Genomic DNA, 20,918 nt, shown 5'->3' on the forward strand with positions numbered 1-20,918 from the left:
GTCTGACTCATATTGAAACAGGAAGAACTGCTCCGGTTTTAGGTAAATTAAGATTGGCTAAATTATTCCAATTATCTGAATGCCAATATACTGAGAGATTTAAAAACATATATTTTTATCACTTTCTTAAAAGTAAGATGTTTAAATACATTTCCTTAGTATTTTGTAGAACTGCCCTACAAACTATGGCTTTGTATGAGCTGGTCAGAAGTTTTGGGTAGTTTGTTATGCACTGCAAAAACGGATCTAAATATAAGTAAAATGTTCTTAAAATTTGTGTTTTTGTCCTAGATTTGAGCAGGTAAATAATATTATCTGCCAATGGAATGAGTATTTTGACCCCTAAAATAAGGTAATTAGACATCCTGCACTCGAAATAAGACGACGGAGATGAGTTGTTCCTATTTTAAGTGCAAAAATCTTATTCCGTTAGCAAATCATCTTATTTACCTGCTCAAATAAAGGACAGATACACTAATTTTAAGAAAACATTACTTATTTTTAGTTCCGTTATTGCAGTGTGTTTGTTAAATGTTTGACTCCAGTGCTGGAAACAATCACGGACACACAAGGCAAACCTGAACAGTTCATTGAAACTATTGTGCAGCAGGAGGTTTCTTCTAGGTTGACGATGGAGGTCCAGACCGGCACTGAGGAGAGGTAAGGAGTTATTGTCAGAGATTGAAATTATGAATAATGTTGTACAGTGGATGGAGAGAAGTTCCAATTGCTGGAGGCAGTGATGGAGAGTCAGGGAAGGCGAGTCTCATCCACACAGCCTGAGGTTGACAGATGGGGATGTGTGGTGACTGGTTTATTGTCTTTGTTGTGTCTTTTCAGAGTAGGGGTTATTGAACGGAGAAATCTGGCCTCTGGGAGTCCTTTATACTCCTCCTGATTAGGCTTGATGAGCTGCAGCTGTGCACTGCAAAAACATAACTAAAAATAAGTAAAAATTTTCTTGAAACTATTGTATTTGTCCTTGATTTCAGCAGGTAAATAAGATTATCTGCCAATGGAAAGAGTAATGTTAACCCTAAAATAAGATAATTAGATATACTGCACTTGAAATAAGTTGATGGAGACGGGTTCTTCCTATTTTAAGTGCAAAAATCTTATTCCATTGGCAAATAATCTTATTTACCTACTCAAATAAAGTAGTAATACACTAATTTCAGGAAAATGTTTAACTTATTTTAGTTCTGTTTTTGCAGTGTGGGAGCAAACCTGCCATTCACACCTTGCAGTGAGAGAGGTTGATGAGAAACACACGTACGCACCGACTGCTCTGTCTCACTGCTTGGGTTTGGGGTCCGTTCCTCCTGATGGAAATGGTGCCACTGAGTCAGGTTTGGAGGCTGCCTCTTCACCTCTGATCCAAAGCTGTCATGGGATTGAGATCAGGGCTTTGTCACATCAAAAAAAAGCTCTGAGTTTTGGAGTTAACGTGCCAAAGATGGAGCCAAAGTCCCGTCACTCCCACCCTCACCATTTGTTCTCATGCTTGGAAGCTTCACTCTTCTTCCTCCTGATGTAATGATGCACATTTTGGCCTAACACTTGAAATCTGGTTTCACCAGACTGCAGGACATGTGTCTAAATATTAAGGTTTTTGTTCCAGAGTGCAAATTATGGTTTAATTAATGACTTCTCCTCCGCTGAGTGCCATTTGAACCCATGTTGGGACAGAATTAGTTTCAATGTAGATGATGACTCTCTCTCCAGCTTCAAGCAGCGTTCTGAAGAGATGTTTGGCTTTTATTGCAGGGTTGAGGAAGTAACTCATCTCCTGTCTGAATGACATGACGGCTAAGATATACCATGGTGTTTATAATTGATTATAATTGTTTTTACAGATACAATTGTACCCAACGATCAACCAGACATGTGGAAGTCCACAGTTCCCACTTTTCCCATGATGTGTTTTAAGTGTTACTTTAAATCATGGTCATAGGTGGGTCTCCACAAAAACTGCTGGAAATGATCATGTCAGGGACAGACAGGTTATTTATGGACCATGGTGCCATTGTTCGCTCTTCCACGTTGAGCTGATTTGGACATTTTGACGGATCAGAATATTGGTTTCTGAAGCAGTGTACCTGCACATGTTCAGCTTTCATTCGTAAGAACTAACCTTCTGATAATGTTGAGCAGGGTGACATGAGTCTGCTTGAAAAGCACAGCCAGTACTTGCCAGCCGCTTTGGGTGGCCATACTTTTTATGCAGGGCACTTCCTTAAAGCTTCTAATGATGAGTGACCCTTGCATGAACAAATTCTTAGAGACTAGGTCAGGCTTTCACATTCAGGGGAGTTCCTCGTGCAACCGTCTATCACGCCTGGAAACCAAGCAATCAAGATGTGTATGAACAAACTCCACAACCGTCACATTTAAGCCCAAAGGGAAATGATTATTTTCCCAGCAGCATGGGTTATTAGTACTTTATGACGGCCGGATCATTCATCATTACCCACAAACAACAATGTTTTTTGCGGAAATCCATTTGGATTGAGTGTTTGTGTGCAGAGTGACTTCAGCAGGAGACAAAGAGTCCTGAGTTGGTATGCTGGGAGCAAAGCCTGAGGAGCAACCAGTCTGACAAAGAAAACCAGACTGTTGACAGTAATCCATAAATCAAACCGGGTCAGTGCTTCTTAGAGGATTAGCGGTGACTTCCCATCAGACTTGAACCAACAAGAACCTCAAATGAAAAAGAAATTATGATCAACGAAAACCCTTTCGGTATTATTTGTCGTATCTACATTTTTTGATTTAATGAAGCCTGCTCTGTGCTAGAGATGGCAACCATGATCCATAAAAGTAAAACAAAAAATATTGTCATTGCACGAAACTTTTAATTTTCAAAGGTTATTTAGTGAAGATGCACTGATTTTGCGTAAAATTAGCTTTCTTCATGAGAACATCATGTGTACTAAGATATGTTATTCAATTTATTTTCACAGTTGATTTTAATGCATGTGGATTACAAGCTAATGTAAATATATGGGTGATTTATTTATTGTTTATTCTATTTGGTATTGGTTGTATCACACCACAGGATTCATTATACCATCTCATTAAAGTTAAAAAAATTTATTTTGGGGTTTTTGGACATAAAACCTCCTGTCGGTAAAAGGAATGAATATAGCTCATAATTTAACATAATTATGGCAACCCCAACAGGTTATGTGATTGGTTGGTAGCAGATAATAATAAGTATCATCCAATTTAACAGAAAACAGCAAATAGTATGATCTACAGTCCTCTTTGCTTGTTTTATGCTCCACCACCGACAGCACGTATTCGTATAGAAGACTGATAGGGAAAACACTGAAGCTACTGAAATCAGAAATAGCGATGCAACCCCAGTGGGTGCACCGACACCCACATATTTATAAACTACAAATTCTAAGTTATGAGAACACTTTAATTTTTGATGTGATGTCATTAGACTTTGATTATGTATTTATAGGGCAGTACTTGATTTTTGCTAATTAAATCATCTCATAACCCCCACCATTAGAAAAAAAATAGAGACCCGACTTTCCTTTCCTTTAGTTTAATCCGTTCATCCATAACTTATACCCACTTATCTGTGCAGAGGCTGCGGCCTATACCCAGCATTCATTAGGCCAGAGGCAAGTGGACAAGTCATTGTTTAATGATTCAGTGAATTTGAGTGTACTGCATTAAAATTAGGATAAAATTGGGCTTCATGTAGTTGGAGTCAAATCAGATAATATAACTAGGTTGTATTAGACTGAACTGGATTAATTACAATTGACCAAATTATGTTCTATGTACTGAATATGAAATAGATTGTTGTGTTGTGTAAAGTGTCTTGAGATGATGTTTGTTGTTGACTGGCGCTGTACAAATAAATTTAATTGAATAGTACCCTTTGAAAGACTGGTAAAAGTGAATCTAAGATTATCTACCCGGGTACATCAAGTGGTTGAGTTTGCAGCAATCCCTCGTACTGAGAAAGCTTGTGGAAACAGTAGAGAGGAACAACTCCCTTTGACCAGAAACAGTCTTTGCATGGATGGCTGTCTGCTACTGGCTGGAACTAAGAGGCTGATTAAGAAGAGTCAGTTAATTTATTTATTTTATCAACAGTGAAGGACGGACAACCCCCCCCCCCCAACTCCAAAAACTACATATCAAAATTAAGTGTAAGACATTGTTTTTTTTTTAAAAAGGCAACAGGCAGTTCTGCTACACAAACTTTAATCTGTTATAATATTGATACAGAAGGCAAAGAGTGGATAACCAATGTTTTCTCGTTCAAACTGAGAAAAACCAGGGTGTAGCACACCAGACAGGACACTCTGTCCTAACTCCAGTACTTGGAAATCTATAGGAGTCAATTACTGCAAACAAAATGCCTTCACGTTGGCTTTAAAGTTATAAAGCGACACTCAGATAAAAAAGTACCACTTTCATTAGACAAGTAGAGTCTAATTTAATTACTAAAGAGGTTTTAAGTTTGATTGTATTTCAGAATTTGTAACCAGCGATTGTTACATCTATATTATCCATCTATTATTCTAGCACCTTCTCCCAATGTGAGGGAAATTCATCTTTTGCTTTTTACTTTGCAGAATGCATGTTGGCATCCATTATTTAATGTCCCTTTCTGTGTTGTAACTGTCAGAAAGAAGATGCCCCTAACTTTTGTCTCCATGTTCTGTCTGCCTCCCTGCATCCTGCTCTCCCCGCGCCGTGGTAACTCTGCTGTGAGAGCTGGACTCGTTACCAAATGGCTTTTATCCAAGTAGAGGCGCCTGAGAGCGCACAGCCCGTTGAGTGGGAGCGCAGTCGCAGGTTATCCATCGCCTTGTGCAAGTTGTGTACCGTCACTCTGCCGCCTCTGGGATCTTCCTTTATATAGATGTGAGACTTAACAAACCCATCTCATTCAGCTGCGGGTGCAGATTGTTTTCCTTTTTATTCTTTTGTGCCCTCTCTCCACTCTGCACCCCCCCCTGATTGGGCTTTATTCATCCTTCGTGTTTGTAAAGGCGATTGTTAGCGCGCATCATCGCGGGAGCCAAAAGGAGGTTTGCCACTGTTCCATAGGAGACCGGTGAGTGCTTCTTCTCTCTCTGCATGTTTTAATATTTTAACACCTCCAGGTTGCTAACCTGAAGATACGGCAATGCTTTTAGTTTGCTTCTATTGCCTGATAGCTGATTATTACACACTTTATTTAGTTTTGTGAAGAGTGCAATAAAATCAGGAGGGGTAGCACATGATAGTTTTATGCGGTGTGTCTCCAAAATATTTAATATCTATAACATTTATCTTATGTTTGATTCTGTCGTTAGAGTTTAAGCCATCAGCAACCTTTTTACAGTGTCAGGTTTGTGTATTCTGAAAAATAGATTGCTGCCAAACCTTTTTTCCAGAGTAACTTTGCAGATGTCATAGGACATTTACATGATATGAATGATTCGAAACCTGTTAAAGCTCTAATGACACCTTCATTCAGTCCTTGTTGGTCTCCCCTCTCAGCGGGCCGCCCGGGCGTCATGACGGCTGAGAAGACTGGGCCTGTTATAAATGGCAAACCAGAGGACGGCAGGGACCCGGACGGGTCCAGCTCCAGCCTCGACAATGAGGAGTACAATGAGAGGGGCATGTGGAACAACAAGATTGAGTTCATCCTGTCTGTGGCCGGAGAGATCATCGGGCTGGGCAACGTTTGGAGGTTCCCTTACCTCTGCTACAAGAACGGAGGAGGCAAGCTCAGTTTTACCTCTGCAGCTGTAGGGTCAACATGGCTTTTATCCGCCGAATAGGGTTAAACAGTGAGATGCTGTGCCTTGCAAAAGTATTCATACCTTTTGAACTTTTACACATTTGTGCGCTTAATAACTTCTCACTTTTAATGTGTTTTATCCACGTCTTACGTGACAGACCCACAGAAAGAAAAGCTTTGCACAGAAAGACCTTCAACCCTATTCGTCTTTGCTAAGTAACCCCAGGAGAGGCAAATTGGATGGAGCTCACCAGTAAACAACAAATGTCAAGTCCTGGTACAGATTGTCGGTTGTATCTAGATCTGGACTTTGACTAGGCCGTTCCAAAACGTTAAAATGATTTGGTTTAAACCATTTAACTGCAGTTCTGGCTCAATTTCCAGGGCTTCTGTCTGATGGAAAGTGAACGTCCACCCCAGTTTAAGTAATTCACATCCCCCCAGCAGTTTTTTTCCCCAGTATTCCCATGTGTCTAATTCTTTCCATCTTCTCATCAGCTTTGACCAGCTTCCCTAACCCTAGTGGAAGAAAAGCATCCCCACAGCATGATACTGCCTCCACCATGTTTTAGGTTGATGTTGCTCCCATCTAATAATAGTATATTTTTCTATATGTTTGCGTGTCTTGTGGCAAATGTCAATCCAGACCTCTAATGGCTTTCCCTTTTTACCCCTCGACCATAAATCCCAGATATGTAGAGTGTGCTACTAATAGTTTCCTGTCAACAGAACGTCTCCCCATCCAGGCGTGTCTTTTTAGGTTTAAAACTGTCCTACACTGTTGAGCAGGGCTTTCTGACATATTTCAAGCACTGGACACTGTTTTCTAACCTAACTTGGTTCAAACTTGTCTCCAACTATGTCTCTGAGCCTCCGGCAGTATCTCTAGGTCTCCATGATGCTATTGCTTCAGTAAGGATCTTTCACAGAACAGCTGTATTCCTATTGAGATTAAATTTCATACAGGTGGACTCCATTTTGTTATTTAGGAGTCCTCTGAGGGGAATTGGCTCCACTGGAAATTATTTAGGGGTATTTAGTAAAAGTAGCATAGTACAAAAGTTTGACATGCTTTTACGATTTTTTTACGTAGAAAAAACCCCCATTAAACTGTTTCTCTAATGAAACACATTTTGTTGCTCTTCCCAAAATCCCCATGGAATAAATTCAAGTTTGTGATTGTAACGTAAAAAGTTCAAGGTGTATGTTTACTTTAGTAATGCACCACAGTTATACCATGCATATATGTCAATAAAAGAGGCAGGTTGCCTCATTAGTCTGAACAGCAGGGCGCAACCTCATGTCACGATAAAGGTCACCATTCATCCTTAGCATCGTAATGAGTACTTTCATGTGAATTTGTTTGAATAGGAATAGTTTCCTGCATTAAAGTCGTCACATAAGACCATTCAAACCGTATTTTGAGAATTAACCTTTAATCTGGTGTTGTGTAATTTATCACATCCCCTATAACCATGAGCTGTATGTACTTGTGTGCACGAAGGTGCCTTCTTCGTTCCATACGTCATCTTCTTCATATGCTGCGGTATCCCCGTGTTTTTCCTGGAGACGGCCTTGGGTCAGTTCACAAGTGAAGGAGGCATCACATGCTGGAGGAAAGTTTGCCCGTTGTTTGAGGGTGAGCAAGCTTTTGATTTACCTGTGAACACATTGCACTCTCAGATTTAATTGACAGTAATGCTCTCAACCTGCTCAGCTTGGGCTGTTTATTTACACCTAGTTTTGCTTTTGCAGGTATTGGCTACGCCACACAGGTGATTGAAGCCCATCTTAACGTGTACTACATAGTGATCTTAGCCTGGGCCATTTTCTACCTCTTCAACTGTTTCACGACTGAGCTGCCGTGGGCTAGCTGTGACCACTACTGGAATACAGGTAGGAGGTCAAGGGAAAACCCTCTCCTCGTAACAACAGTGTTAAATTCTGCTGCGTATCTAACCGTGATGAAATTAAAATTAAATGAACACTAGTAAAAATACAACATTGTGTGTTTGCAGAAAACTGCATTGATTATTACGGGGAAAACTCCACCAACATCACCAACCCCAATGCAACGTCTCCAGTCATTGAGTTCTGGGAGTGAGTAGACCATTTCACATGTTTCTCATGCTTGTACTACATCACATCATGCATTATATAGAGCGATTTGCACTATTTGTTGAATAAAATGGTATAAAATCTAGTGGATAAAGATCAGGTCAAGTTCTTCTCTTCTCTGTCATATTATTAAAAAGCTGAGACACCGACAGAGCCAGACTGTGACACTGGCCCCATTCCCTCCTCCCTAGCTCAACCCCAATAATTAGTCAGGTCTTTTCATATTTCTGTGTCAGCAGGCCGTGGTGGGCCGGCTGTTACCCAGCTAGAGCCATGTGCGTGGCAGCGGATCACGGCTTGTTAGTGCGTAGATCTGACCGCACGTCCTGTACCACTGCCAGTAGCTGTGGACACACGACTAGGTCAAATTTAATCTGCAGCCAAGTCACAAAAAAACCTTTTAAAATCAATATATAAAACACATGTAGATTATTGTCACTTTTTATGCAATCAAGCGAAAACTGAGCTGCATGACAACGATGAAAACATGAACTTAGATCCAGCAGCTTAAAGCTAATTCTAGAAATAAAAGAGGCTATACAACTAACCGCCATGTTGGATGTAAAAAAAAAAATAAAGTTGTGAAACTTCATTAAGCCGTTGCTAAGATAGACCACTAGACGGTAAATGTTTTCACTGGCATACATTTGCTTTTCGTTTAGTTTGTGAAACAGTTTTTATAAGAATTCATTTAGTCTCTGTGTCCTAAAATATGAAGTTAGTGTTACATTTCTAAGTATCTACACTGCAAAAAGAGAACTGAGAATAAGTAAAATGTTCTTGAAATTAATGTATTTTCCCTGGATTTGAGCAGGTAAATAAGATTATCTGCCAATGGAATGAGTATTTTTACCCCTAAAATAAGCTAATTAGACATACTGCAATATGATAATAGAGATGAATTGTCCCTATTTTAATTGCAAAAATCTTATTCCATTGGCAAATAGTCCTATTTACCTGCTCAAATCAAAGAAAAAGAAGAAGAATTTTCTTATTTTTAGTTCTATTTTTGCAGTATAAATGACATTGGGCAGTTTGTCATTAAATGATGCTCTTCTTATATGTTTACTTAGCTTTTCTTTCTGTTTCATTGAGCTTCTACAACAAATAACTATGACAATTGAGATAAAAATGGAAAAAAAAAACTGTTAATATACATGATCCGAGCACCTGCTTTACACAAATCTCACTCTGTGGGCCGACCAGGACAAGGGGTAGGGGAGGTTGTTGGACCAGGCTTATGGCCTTCCACCAAGAACATGTCAGGATGATCAATGGCTGGTCAGAAGCCCCGAGGGTGAACTTGGTGGCAAAGATTTTGGCAGTGCCGTGTGGCTTTGTGGCTCAGACTCCTGCTTCTCATCCTCCGTCAGGGCTGTTGCCGTGCTAAGCTTCAGCAAACAGGAAATGCACTCTTGACTCACCGCCGCCAACATGTCGTTGTGGATGACACGCACTTTTTCATGAACCTGCACCATTTGGCTTATTTCTAACGTATTTATATTGCATCTGTTTGACCTCAATTCATCGATGACACCCAGCAAGCCGAAGAAAAAAATCTTGTGGTGACCTTTGACTAATCGAAACATTTACTCATGCCAGACAATGGCTTAAGACGCATCAGAGAGTCATGGAACCTGCAGTTTTGGCCAGAACACTTGATTAGCCAGAGATAAGGTCTGTAAACATAATGTTAATACATTGATTTCTTTCTTTTTAGCCATTTTCTGATGTCTATTATCTATGAAAGCCTGAAATATATGGACACAATGTATATACCTTATATGCACCTTTCCTCCTTTAGGCACCTTCTTTTTTGTTTATTAAGCCGATGCGTGACAAATAATTTCTCCACTGTGAGATCAATAAAGCCCTATCTTATCTTATCTTATCTTATCTTATCTTATCTTATCTTAAATGTGCTGGTTCACTGGGAGCTGGACTAAAAAGCAGACAAGAACTCGGGAGTAGCATAATGAATTGAAGGATGTAATGATAAGAAAAGACAAAGCTTACAATCAGACAGGAGGAGACCGGGACATGGAGCACAGGCAGAGAAGTAGACAGCGAAAAGGGGAAAGTATTGGCCTTTAACGGAAGGTTTCAGCAACAAATAATGACTGACACCCTATATGCTGAGGGAGGTGAGGAGAATGACATAGGATACTGATGTGTTCAATATAAAACAGCAGAGGGAGGAGGTAAGCAGGGAGAACATGAGAAAGGGAGACTAGTTAGCACAGGGGAATAACTAATATGGCAACGCCAACATCTGATCTGAGCCAACTAATGTTAAATAGGACTCTGGTCAGAACCAGCAGGCCATAGCCATCCTCTCTAATCCACAAGCCTGGAGTAAATCTCTGATAAAACTGGTGTTTTGGGGCAAGCTTTGCCATCTTGAAGGACAGAGTTTATGTTCCTAAGAGTGGAGATATGGGATTGTTACTAGTTAACGAGACTCGTCTATGCAGCATTGCCTCAAAAGATGAAGTGGCCTGTTTTTCCAATGGGGCTTACGCTACCCCACATCATCACATTGTTTTTATGGGTGCAACTATGAAAGATAAAAGTACACCAGTTAAAACATTGCTACGTTTTGTCCCAAAATTCATAGAGAGTGCTGGGAGAACAGTGATGTTGGAGTAGAATGAGGTAAAGATGGGTTAAATGCAATCGTTGTTGTCTAACTATTCAACAATAATATTGCAGTTACATGTATTTCTATTATAGTGCAGACATACTTAACATATTATTTTTAAAGTTATTGTACTCAGTTTGAGCTGGCAAAGGCCAGTTACACCCCCTTGTGGTGTTTGGTCAAAATATGTTGGGCAAGTTTTTACAACTTCACAAGAGAGATTTATATACAGATGATAGAGCAACTATAAACCTGGGTTTGGCTCAGTGTTGTGTCTACTAGTGGTTAATTCTTATTTCTTTTTTTAATTTTATAGTAAAAAACATTTTTATTTAGATTTCCTTCTTTATTATTGAATTAATCAATTTATTTTTATTATTTTATTTGTTCTGTTTCACACAGGAAAACCACTGATGTCACACTGCCGTGTAATTAATCATAGTCTTTTGTTTAAATACACGCCCAATTTAAATGTGACGGTGGTTTCCTAGGTTCATTAAGGACTGCTAGATAAACTGTTGTGATTATTTTTAGGACTAGAGTTGTTTTAAAATGGCAGAAGTTCTCTTTGGTCTTGGGTCTTCTCTGACTCTGTTAGCTTCATCTTTAGGGGTCAGCTAATCTATATTTGTATTAAATGAAGACACTAAATTCATACTTACATACTACTAATGTTTAAAAAGTACGTCATAAGAAAAATCTGAACTAGCTCTGATTGGCTCTTAGCAGCCAATGAGGGCCATCGCTGTTGATCCATGAACACATTCTTCATTCCCTGCAGCAGCTGAAAGGAATGAAGGATGTTTATTATATCCCATTTGCAGGTTTATCAGCAGTATTTTAGTGGCGCTTCTCCTCCTCTGCTTAATGTCACAATGCTTGAGCTGCATCACAGCCAAGTTAATCTCTCTTCTTTTTTTTTTGGCCAACAATATATAAACTTTAGCAGAGGAGGGACAAAGAGGTTAAGGTGTTTTTGTTGGGGAAGGGAAACCACTTGGCACCTCTTGATCTTTACCATCAAGTGAAATGGGATCACAGTTATGAGTAAAATAGTTCCTGGATTGTCCTGAAATTGCCAAGATTGAAGTGGTAATGGTCCAATTGCGGTCTATGGATGTTTTGTACCAGCGGTTCTGTACTCAGTCTTGCAGAAGAGATAGTGATGCTTTACTGCAGGTAAATCGCTTCAGTGTTTTTCAGTTTTGGTCTCGGACTTCTTAACAAGCTTATATGGGCAAATAAATGTTTATTTCATACATTGTCTCTTAGCAACACACTGAGATGAGAGGTTTTATAGAAGGTGCTGGCTGTGGAAGAACAATAAAAAACTGTGACGGCTTTTGTTATTATTACACAATAACACATGTTTTAATTTTATGTTGCAGCTTTTTTTTCATTATCTGGATAAAATGTGAGTCAGTGCTGCCAGATGTATGTTCAGATTTCTAAATGTGAGCCTTGGTGTCGTCACCTTAGAGATAAAATGGTTATAGTGGTGATCATCATAGATTCACACACTGTTGTGCCCAGGGAGGTGGCTGACCAGCACAAGAAATGGTTTTACTATTTTTATTCTGCTGCTGCTGCATGCATGTATTTATTTTTCATCATCCTGCTTCACTGTTTTTACTTATTTAGTACAGCTAAATACTTTAAGACCAATCTCTGAAATGCTGTTGGTGGATTTTCTTTCTGGGTTCAGTTCTCGCTCATCTTTTTCATTTGCACTATGCAAACAAAACATCAGAATTTGCAATTTATTCAATTTATATTTACATATTAAGGTCTGAGTGATTGTTCTGTAATTGGATTAAATGCAATGGGCCTTTAAATTAAGTAACATTAAATAATGGTGCGTTATTGATTTCTGTAACTTACAAATTATGCAAAATACATGTAAACCAGTCATCTTCTGTGTGTTTTTGGGCCAAATCAGACGCAGAGTCCTGAAGATATCAGATGGTATTGAGCACATGGGAGGGATGCGCTGGGAGCTGGCCATGTGTCTGGCTCTGGCCTGGTTCATCTGCTACTTCTGCATCTGGAAGGGACCCAAGTCCACTGGCAAGGTAGGCTTGGGTAACGCATGTTTACGGTCCTGCCTTATTGTGGGAATAGGAGAGTTAGTCTGATGGATCTTCATACAATGCCTTGCAAAAGTATTAATACCGCATGAATTTTTGTCACATTTTGTCACATAATTACAAACAAATGTAACTTGATGGTATTTGGTGAACAGGACTAGCATGAAGTATTGCATCATTATGAAAATAATCACCTAATAATTAAATGCTGTGCAGCCGTGTGTAATTTAATTTAAATTTAGTTAAAGTGTTGTAATCAATTTTGGGTGCATCTCTACCAGCTTTGTACATCTAGATTAAAATGTATCAGCTCATTGTTCTTTGCGAAGTTGCTGTAGTTCCTTCAGATTGGAGGGAGTTTAGGGCCAGACTTTTACTGGGTCACTCTGGGTCAAATATTCACGTTTTAGCTCAGGCATTGTCCTGCTGAAAGATCACACTGCCAGTAACAATTTGCAAACTTCTCATAGGCTTTCTTCTTGCTACTCTTCCATAAAGATGTGTGAAGCACAGGGCTCATGGTTATCATGTGGACATATCTTTCCACCTGAGCTGTGGATCTCTGCAGCTCCATCAGAGTTACCACATGCTTTTTAGAGTGCTTCTCTGACTAATGCTCTCCTTTAAACAGAGGTGTTCAAAGCTTGGAATATTGTTTTACTACCTGAACCTGCTGTAATCCCTGCCATGGCTTCATCTCAGACCTGTCTGCCGTCTTCCCTTGTCTTCATGAGGCTGTTTGTTCGCTAATGCCAAACATTCCTCTGAGACCTACACAGACCAGCTGGATTTACTCTGAGATTCTTTTAAAAAAGGGGAGGACTCTATTTACAAGTTAAGTGACTTCTTGAGGCTATTGGTGGCACCGGATTTTGTTAAGTGTACCAAAAAAAGTTTGCGTTTGATTGAAACAAAACCAAACAAACAATCCTTTACCTTCCAGTTAGTCTGTTGCATAAAATCTAACTAAGAAGCAGTTTGTGTTGTCACTTCCAAAAATAAATTCACAGTATAAGGTCTGATGGTGTTGGGATTATGCTCTAAAACAGTCAGAGGATGAAATAATAATTAAAAGAAAGCTTTTCCATTTTGTTCTCTCCCACAGGAAGCCACATGCTTTTTTTTCTCCTGCAAACACAGAATAAAAATGGGGTGTCTGTTAGACCTACTTCTTTTTCCTCGGGTTGCAATTTCCATTTTAATTCCCCTGAGTCTCCTCTGGCAGCCTTGTGGAGGGACAGTAAGGACTCTACACCTTCCTTTGAGGCCTCGGCGGCCCTTATTCTGCCCTCACAGCTTCAATGAGCCAGAACGAGTAGAGCGATAGAGTCAGAAGAAGAGGGGAAAAGGAGGAGAGGTGTGTGAGGAAAAATTAATGGGTTCACATTGTGTATGATGGGGGGCGGGGTTTAAAAAAGACAACAAAGTGGTGTCTCCATAAAGTGTCCTTTGTTTGTCTGTGAAGTAAGAGGGGGAGAATGCTTCTTCATGACCGGGCTTTAGCAGCCGGTCCAAGATTGATTCCTGTATTTACTAGAGGAAAAGGGAGCGTTCATGAGGAGCATGTAGAGTACATCCTCAGCCTCTCTCTGTCTCCCTCTCCCGCTATGAGAAATTAACCACAGCTCACTTGTTGCAAGAGAGACGGGGGGAGAGAGAGAGAGAGAGAGAGTGGGGCGCTTTCTTTCCTGCGGACCCTACAGCTCATTCACTCGACACTCTGCTAAGCTGTTTGCTTTTGTTGGCCACATTTGCCAGCCATTCTCACATTTAAGCCCCGCTGTTAGATTTACAGCGAGGCAGGGGGAAGGCTTGACCAGGAAATTTGTGGCGGCTTAGATGTTTACCCGCAGTGAGCGGGAGAGAGCACGCGGTGCATCAAAAGTTCGTGGAGAGACTGAATATTGTCCTTTTCATCGCCGGAGAGATCAACTCAACCGGGGGAAGAAGGTTTAAGACGTGTAATCATTTTATGCGACAAATTAAAGGAAGCGGGAGCAAATGTTCCCACACTTTCTCCCCGCTGGCCTCTCCTGGATTAATCCTCCTGGATGCTCACTGTTCAAACTGAGCTCTGATCAGGTTTATTTCAAGATTTTAAATCAATTCTTGTATGGGGTTAAAGATGTTGAGGATATTCAGTGAGGTGGAATGCCTTTGTCTCGTCTCTCTCTGAATAAGTGAGTAAATCACAGCCTCGCGCTGGTAGAGAGGTCTGAACTTCTGTGGAGTTGGTTCTGAACTTTCCTCCATTAATGAAGCCAATTTCCTCCACCCAGAAGCGTAAAAAAAGGAGTAGTCATTCATGAAAAGGCTGCTTACATTAGAGCAGTGATGTGACCACAGTATCCAGTAACCACTGTGTGCAGGAGAGCATGTTTGTAGTATGTGCTCTCCCCTTCCTTTCTTTCTTTCTTTTTTTTTTTTTTTTTTAAATGAATGAATATCCATTTATGTGCGAGCACTCATGCACTTCTGCACGAGCTTCAAAGAGCTGCACATTTTCCCACACTGCCAGGATCACTCCTCTCGGCTCCTCCTGGTAAAGAGACGGGGGCCAGAGGAGCCCTCTTTTCTTTCAAGGCTCCTGGCCCGGCTCTCTTCTGGCCTGTTCTGTCCTCAATTGGACTTTGACTACGCGCCAGAAAGCCAGGGGATGTATGTTGCCTGCCTCTGCCTTCCAAGAGCCCGGAGTCTTTGTCGAGGAGAGTCTTGAGATGTTGAGTGCAGTTCGGTAAAACCTGAATGGTACTGATAAAAAAAATTAAAAAAACTGTGCTGGGTTGAGGGTGAGCAGAGACTTGCTACTGTATGAATGGTGTGACTAGATGTGACTAAAACAGGGCAGAAAGCAGAGAGAGCGGAGAGTTTAACGGGTGTTTGTTTTAGGTTTCATGGCAAACAGGAGATGAGCTGCTGAGCTGGAGCAGTTTTAGCATCCATCCATCCATCCATCCATCCATCCATCCATCCATCCATCCATCCATCCATCCATCCATCCATCCATCCATATATTCTTTCGATTATTTAACGGAAGACTAGAAATGCAAACATTTATTTAGCCATAATTATTTGTAAATGTCAATAATTTACTGACAACATAATAAAATGTGAAATTTTGAAGTCATTATAGGAGAATTGTGTAAATTTTAGGGGTATAGAGGAAATGTATCTAATTAATCAGAGGTGCTGTAAACTTGATGAATCCCATTTATTATCAAATATTTGATATATTGAGAAAAGTTTTCCATTTGAAATAACTTTTGGTTGGTGACTGAATTAAGAAACAAATGTCAACTCAAACTCAATCTAGACTTAATTGTTTTGGCTCTGAAGTGTGTCATCTCACCACACCTTAGGCCTGTACCGCGGTGTCTGAGCTCACAGCAGCCTGTTTTGGGTTGACGTCCTCTTGTAGGCTCCATGTGCTGCTGCATGTGCATCTTCCTCCATGTGTGCATCAAAATTATAGATGTGCCAAACACTTATAGAAGAGAGAAAGGGGAATCAGTTTTTAATATATCTTTTGTCCTTTATACAGCTTTAAAATCATTTCCCAGCCTTAAAGGTGACGATTTTTCCAGAAATGTAGGTAAGAAACGTACCAGTCACTTTTTGAAGAACTGCGCGCACAAGCAATGTTACATGCTCGTCCGCTCCTCAGGAAAGAATCTCCTAAATCCACTCCTGTCTAGTTTTGTTCTTCTCAGGCCTTCCTCTTCTCATAAACTTTTACACAGTTTGCTTCTTTAGACTCTCAGACATTTTCAAAGTATACGCTGAGAGCAGCGGAGCTACAATGGATGAAAGCTAACTGGATACATAAACACTAGAAATGCACATGTGGCAAGACGAAAGATTCATCCACATTTGACTGACCCTTTATTTTCCTTTTCATCATTACAGTTCCTTCCTTCCTTCCTTCCTTCCTTCCTTCCTTCCTTCCTTCCTTCCTTCCTTCCTTCCTTCCTTCCTTCCTTCCTTCCTTCCTTCCTTCCTTCCTTTAGGAAGTGCTCCGTATAAAGAGAAACCAGCAACATTGATTACTGATTACTGTGCCATTGTTTCTTTGCAGCTGTTTTGCTGTATCTCGGTTTTTATACGTTGTCATTTTAAAGTCAACCTTGCAGCACAGCAATAATCTCCATTGTTGTCTTGGTATAGTTAAGATTTATTAAAGGAATATCAATCACAATATTTAAAATCTGTTCTTCATCATTTTAATAATGTTTAACTTTATGCAGATGTGAACAGTGTGTCAGGCTCTCACCTTTCTTTTAGCAGCAGGACAAAAGCTGCTAGTTTTGCTGCTGTTCTTCCAAATAATCCAGTGATGGGTAACTAGTTAATTTCCAAAGCAAAGCTGCAGTTTGGCTGTGTTTTGAAGAAAAAAAAGAGAGTACATTAGACCCGTAAAAGGAGTGTCATAACTCATGATCTTGGCCAAAGCAAAAATCTATTTGAGCATTTATCAGATCATTGCTCCTTGATCCGGAGCTGTTTTCTCGCTGCCAAAAAAGCAATCTGTGTGCAGTATTAATCCAACATCTGTGTCTGAAAACCCAGTTACTGTTTAAAGACATCCTCACCTGGTAAATGAGCTGCAAATCCGGGCATTTTCCACATGGGCAGGGGAGAAGTTGAATGATGCATTCAGGAGCTTTGAGTGAAACAAGAGCTTCCAGGGAATTGGATCCAGACGGCCATTGGTTGCTATGAAAATTTGTACTCATCGCTACACTGTCATTTTACTTGTTGCACGGGACACAAAAACACGAGATATTGAATACACTGTAAGACTCATTTGTCTCTGTTCTCTTCTGTAATCTGTTACACCTGGTTAACCAACGTGCCTCGTGTGCTTCTGCAGGTTGTGTACGTAACGGCTACCTTCCCATACGTCATGCTGCTGATCCTCCTGATCAGGGGCGTCACACTGCCGGGAGCTTTTGATGGCATTAAGTTCTACCTCTACCCCGACATTTCACGTCTCTCTGACCCTCAGGTAGGCTTTCACACTTTCCACTCATCCTCAGCTGGTTTATCAGGAAAAACCTAAGAATTTGAACAATAGCATTATGTTACTCCTACAAGAAAAGATGTGATTTCAAAAATGGAGACTGCCCTGAGTGGTACGCTGTGGTTCTACAAAGGTAATTTGCTTTTGTTTTATTTATGAATTCATAAAATTATGTAATAAACATGTATAAACATGTACAAAAATACAGTCAAATTCAATACTCCAGCTACATTGGTAGTCGGATTAAAAGTTCTCTGTGAAAATAATAAACTATAAGCAAGTATTAAACAAACTTTTCGCTATTCACTTTTTTAAAAATATCCTTTTTTCATTTGCTATAAGCAGGAAATTGTCATAATTAACAAAGAAAAGTTGAATGATTTGGATTACTAAAATAAATTAATTTTTCAAAAATATTCAAATATGTTGAATATGTCTGTATGTGGAAGGATTCCTGTGATACTTGAATGTTTTTGGGCATCTTCCATATTGAGCGTTGTGTTTATGTTTCATAAGATCAAATGTAAAACACGATAAATACCTTTACATTCTGTAACAGTTTGCATGCTTACTTTTGCTAACATTGGTTAATCAACTCTGTTTTTCTAAATTACCCAATGTTAGCTTTCATGGTAATTTAGGGTCTAAAAAAAAAAGTGTTTTTGTTGGCATGTTTATAAAATGTAGAAGTCAGTAGCCAATCAGTTTTGATTCCTCTGATGTACAAATGAGCATCTAAGGTGTTCCATCAAGTGGCATTGTAGTAAAGAAAATATTTTAAGTTTGATAGTTTAATATTCTTAATAAAATGTACTTTTAAATGTAATAATAACCTTGTGCCAGAGGTGATTAGTCAAATGATTTCATTTGATTTGACTCCTGCCACATACTGCAGGAGTCATAACAAAAAGAGCTGTTAAGTCAGTGGCATAAAACATCTTTCTCATTTTAAGCACACCAACTTTAGAATAGTTTGCCACAATTAACCAAATAATTGTCTACCTTTAGAGCGTTTACATATTATGCTTTTTTTCGTTAAAGTCTTATTTTACAGGAGGTTTCTTTGTATTTGTAGTTAATGGTTAATGTCTAAAGGCTCAGCCAGCGACTGGGGCTATGAATTAGTCTGTGACAGGACGACGGCTAAGATTGTTTTATGCCTGGATCAAATAAATATGAAATAATTCAAGCTCACCTGATACAAAGTAAAATCAGCTCAACACATCACCAACTATAACAGTTTGGCCAGAGAAACTGATTTGCCTAATATTTTATTGAAACCTTTGCTGATGCTTATATTACCCATTTTGGTCAGAACGGTGCTCGTATGGGATTTTTTTTTTTTCATCTTGATATTCCCTGCTGGTGATAAACAGATCAGAGTGTGCCACCGGTGGCACCGATGTATGGCAGCCTCGCCTCTGTCAGTCTGCCCAAGAGCAGCTGTGGCTGCTAACATAGTGTGAGTGTTAATGTTTATGAATGGGTGAAAGACTGACTGTAGTGTAAAGCGCTTTGGAGTCGTCGGACTAGTTAATGCACTATACAAGTACAAACCATTTACAGAGATCATAGAACCTGCTACTTTTAAACAAGCCTGGCAATAACAAGAAATTAAAAGAGACAAAGTGATGAACACGCAGGCCGAGACTCACTGACCTTGTTTAATAAGGTAGAAAACGTAGTTTTCTTGGCAAGAGAGTACAAGAAAACACATAACAAGTGTGAGTCATGACAACATTAAAAAGATGAAGGGGTCCAGTGAGGTTAAGGTCAGTACAGTGAGATAGATATAATTCTTGTGCTTTTCTTGTCGGTGTACATATAGTTGTCAGATTAATCCAAGTGCTTTTGCCTGTACATCAATAATTATTAAGTTAAATACCCATTTAACTAGGATTATAGTTCTGCCTTTTTGAAAACAATGTGAATCTTGTCAACTACAGTATACAATAAATTAGAGAAGTAGTTCTTAGCATCAAGAACCTGGACAGGCTGGCTTTCTCTCTGCAGAGTGGTCAGGCAGGATGTCTGACGCTTGATAGGGATCCAGGGGACAGGCGTGTGTTATTCACAGAGCAGAGAAATGCCGACAGATCCTTTTGCTGGGCAAGGCTTGTTGGTGGTTGTACAAATCCAGGTTGAGGTCCAGATGTCAGAAGCTTGGTAGATGTCCGACAATCGCAAGGCAAGGCAGGGAAATCCAAGAAACGTGAAACAAGGTCAGAAACTATGCATGAAAGGAATGCTACACATTTAGTTGCAAATAGCTTTCAATAATCTGGTGGTGTTCTGCTGTCTGCGGTGAATTTATAAGGAGTAGAAAGAGGTGTGGAGAATGAGCTTGATGGCAGAGGAGCTGAGAGGCAGGGTCACAGGTGTGGTGCATGATGGTGATGGAGAATAGGTGGAGTGGCAGAATGAAGACAGCAGACAGCAGATCATGACGCTTAGGGCCTGATCTTTAAAAGGTTTTTGTGTACTAAAACTTGCAAACTAATTTACATGTGCAACTCTGACCTTTATACCAGGTGTAAAGCAATTATCAGGTGTAAAATGAGTGGAACAGGGGGGAGGGGGGGGTTGCATGTGTGCCTTCATGAATATGTTAATCCCATGCTGAAGACCTAACCACAGAAATTCATTGGAAGAGGATATGCAAATCTAAACATTTACTACTCCAAAAGTGATTTATAACCCTGTTTACACTACCCTTTTTTAACCGAGCCGAGACCAGTCCGAGCTTGGTAACTGAGATAACTCTTGTGTGTAAACGGTCAGCAGAATGAACTGGACCGCGCTAACTGCAGACCAGTTCCTGAGCAGGTTTCAGACTGTTTTTTTTTTATCCCGGTTATCTGATAAAGAAGAGCGCATGAGCAGACCGCGTCATCCCCTTACAGTCAGCTGACTGTCCGCGGTTTTTCCGGCGTGTCTGGCTGCACGTCCCGATTCACACTCCATTCAGACAAATTTCAGACATTCATAATAATACTAGCTTCCTTACCGTGCCACACGATTTCCAGAGATGATTCTGCTTAGCAGTGTGATGAACCTCAGTGTCTGTTGTTGTTTCCTGCGTCTGTAAATCCTGATTAGACGTTTGTTTGTCTCATCCACTTCCCAAATTTACTTGACTCTCTCAAGAAAATTCTCCAATGGTTGCCTTCCTCCCCTGACTCTCCGCAAACAGAGAAATATCACAATATCAAGCATAACACCCTGAATGTTTCAGGCGCCGCCGTTTTGTTTTGCTTCGTTCCGCCTTTAATCCCAGAGAGCAGTAGT

General features: G+C 40.0%; 1 protein-coding gene across 1 annotated transcript in view; it reads left to right on the forward strand.

Annotated features, from left to right (window-relative positions):
• The first annotated feature begins 4,740 nt into the window (after window positions 1-4,740).
• Window positions 4,741-20,918, forward strand: part of slc6a11b (solute carrier family 6 member 11b) — a 37,342-nt gene continuing 21,164 nt past the window's right edge. Inside the window, exons 1-7 of the mRNA XM_012869327.3 lie at window positions 4,741-5,089; window positions 5,518-5,745; window positions 7,269-7,403; window positions 7,520-7,660; window positions 7,783-7,864; window positions 12,463-12,595; window positions 17,481-17,615. Coding sequence (XP_012724781.2) covers window positions 5,535-5,745; window positions 7,269-7,403; window positions 7,520-7,660; window positions 7,783-7,864; window positions 12,463-12,595; window positions 17,481-17,615 — 837 coding nt within the window. The 5' untranslated portion in view covers window positions 4,741-5,089; window positions 5,518-5,534. The remainder of the gene's footprint in view (window positions 5,090-5,517; window positions 5,746-7,268; window positions 7,404-7,519; window positions 7,661-7,782; window positions 7,865-12,462; window positions 12,596-17,480; window positions 17,616-20,918) is intronic.

The sequence above is a fragment of the Fundulus heteroclitus genome, chromosome 20 (genome assembly GCF_011125445.2).
Source record: "Fundulus heteroclitus isolate FHET01 chromosome 20, MU-UCD_Fhet_4.1, whole genome shotgun sequence".
NCBI lineage: Eukaryota > Metazoa > Chordata > Actinopteri > Cyprinodontiformes > Fundulidae > Fundulus > Fundulus heteroclitus.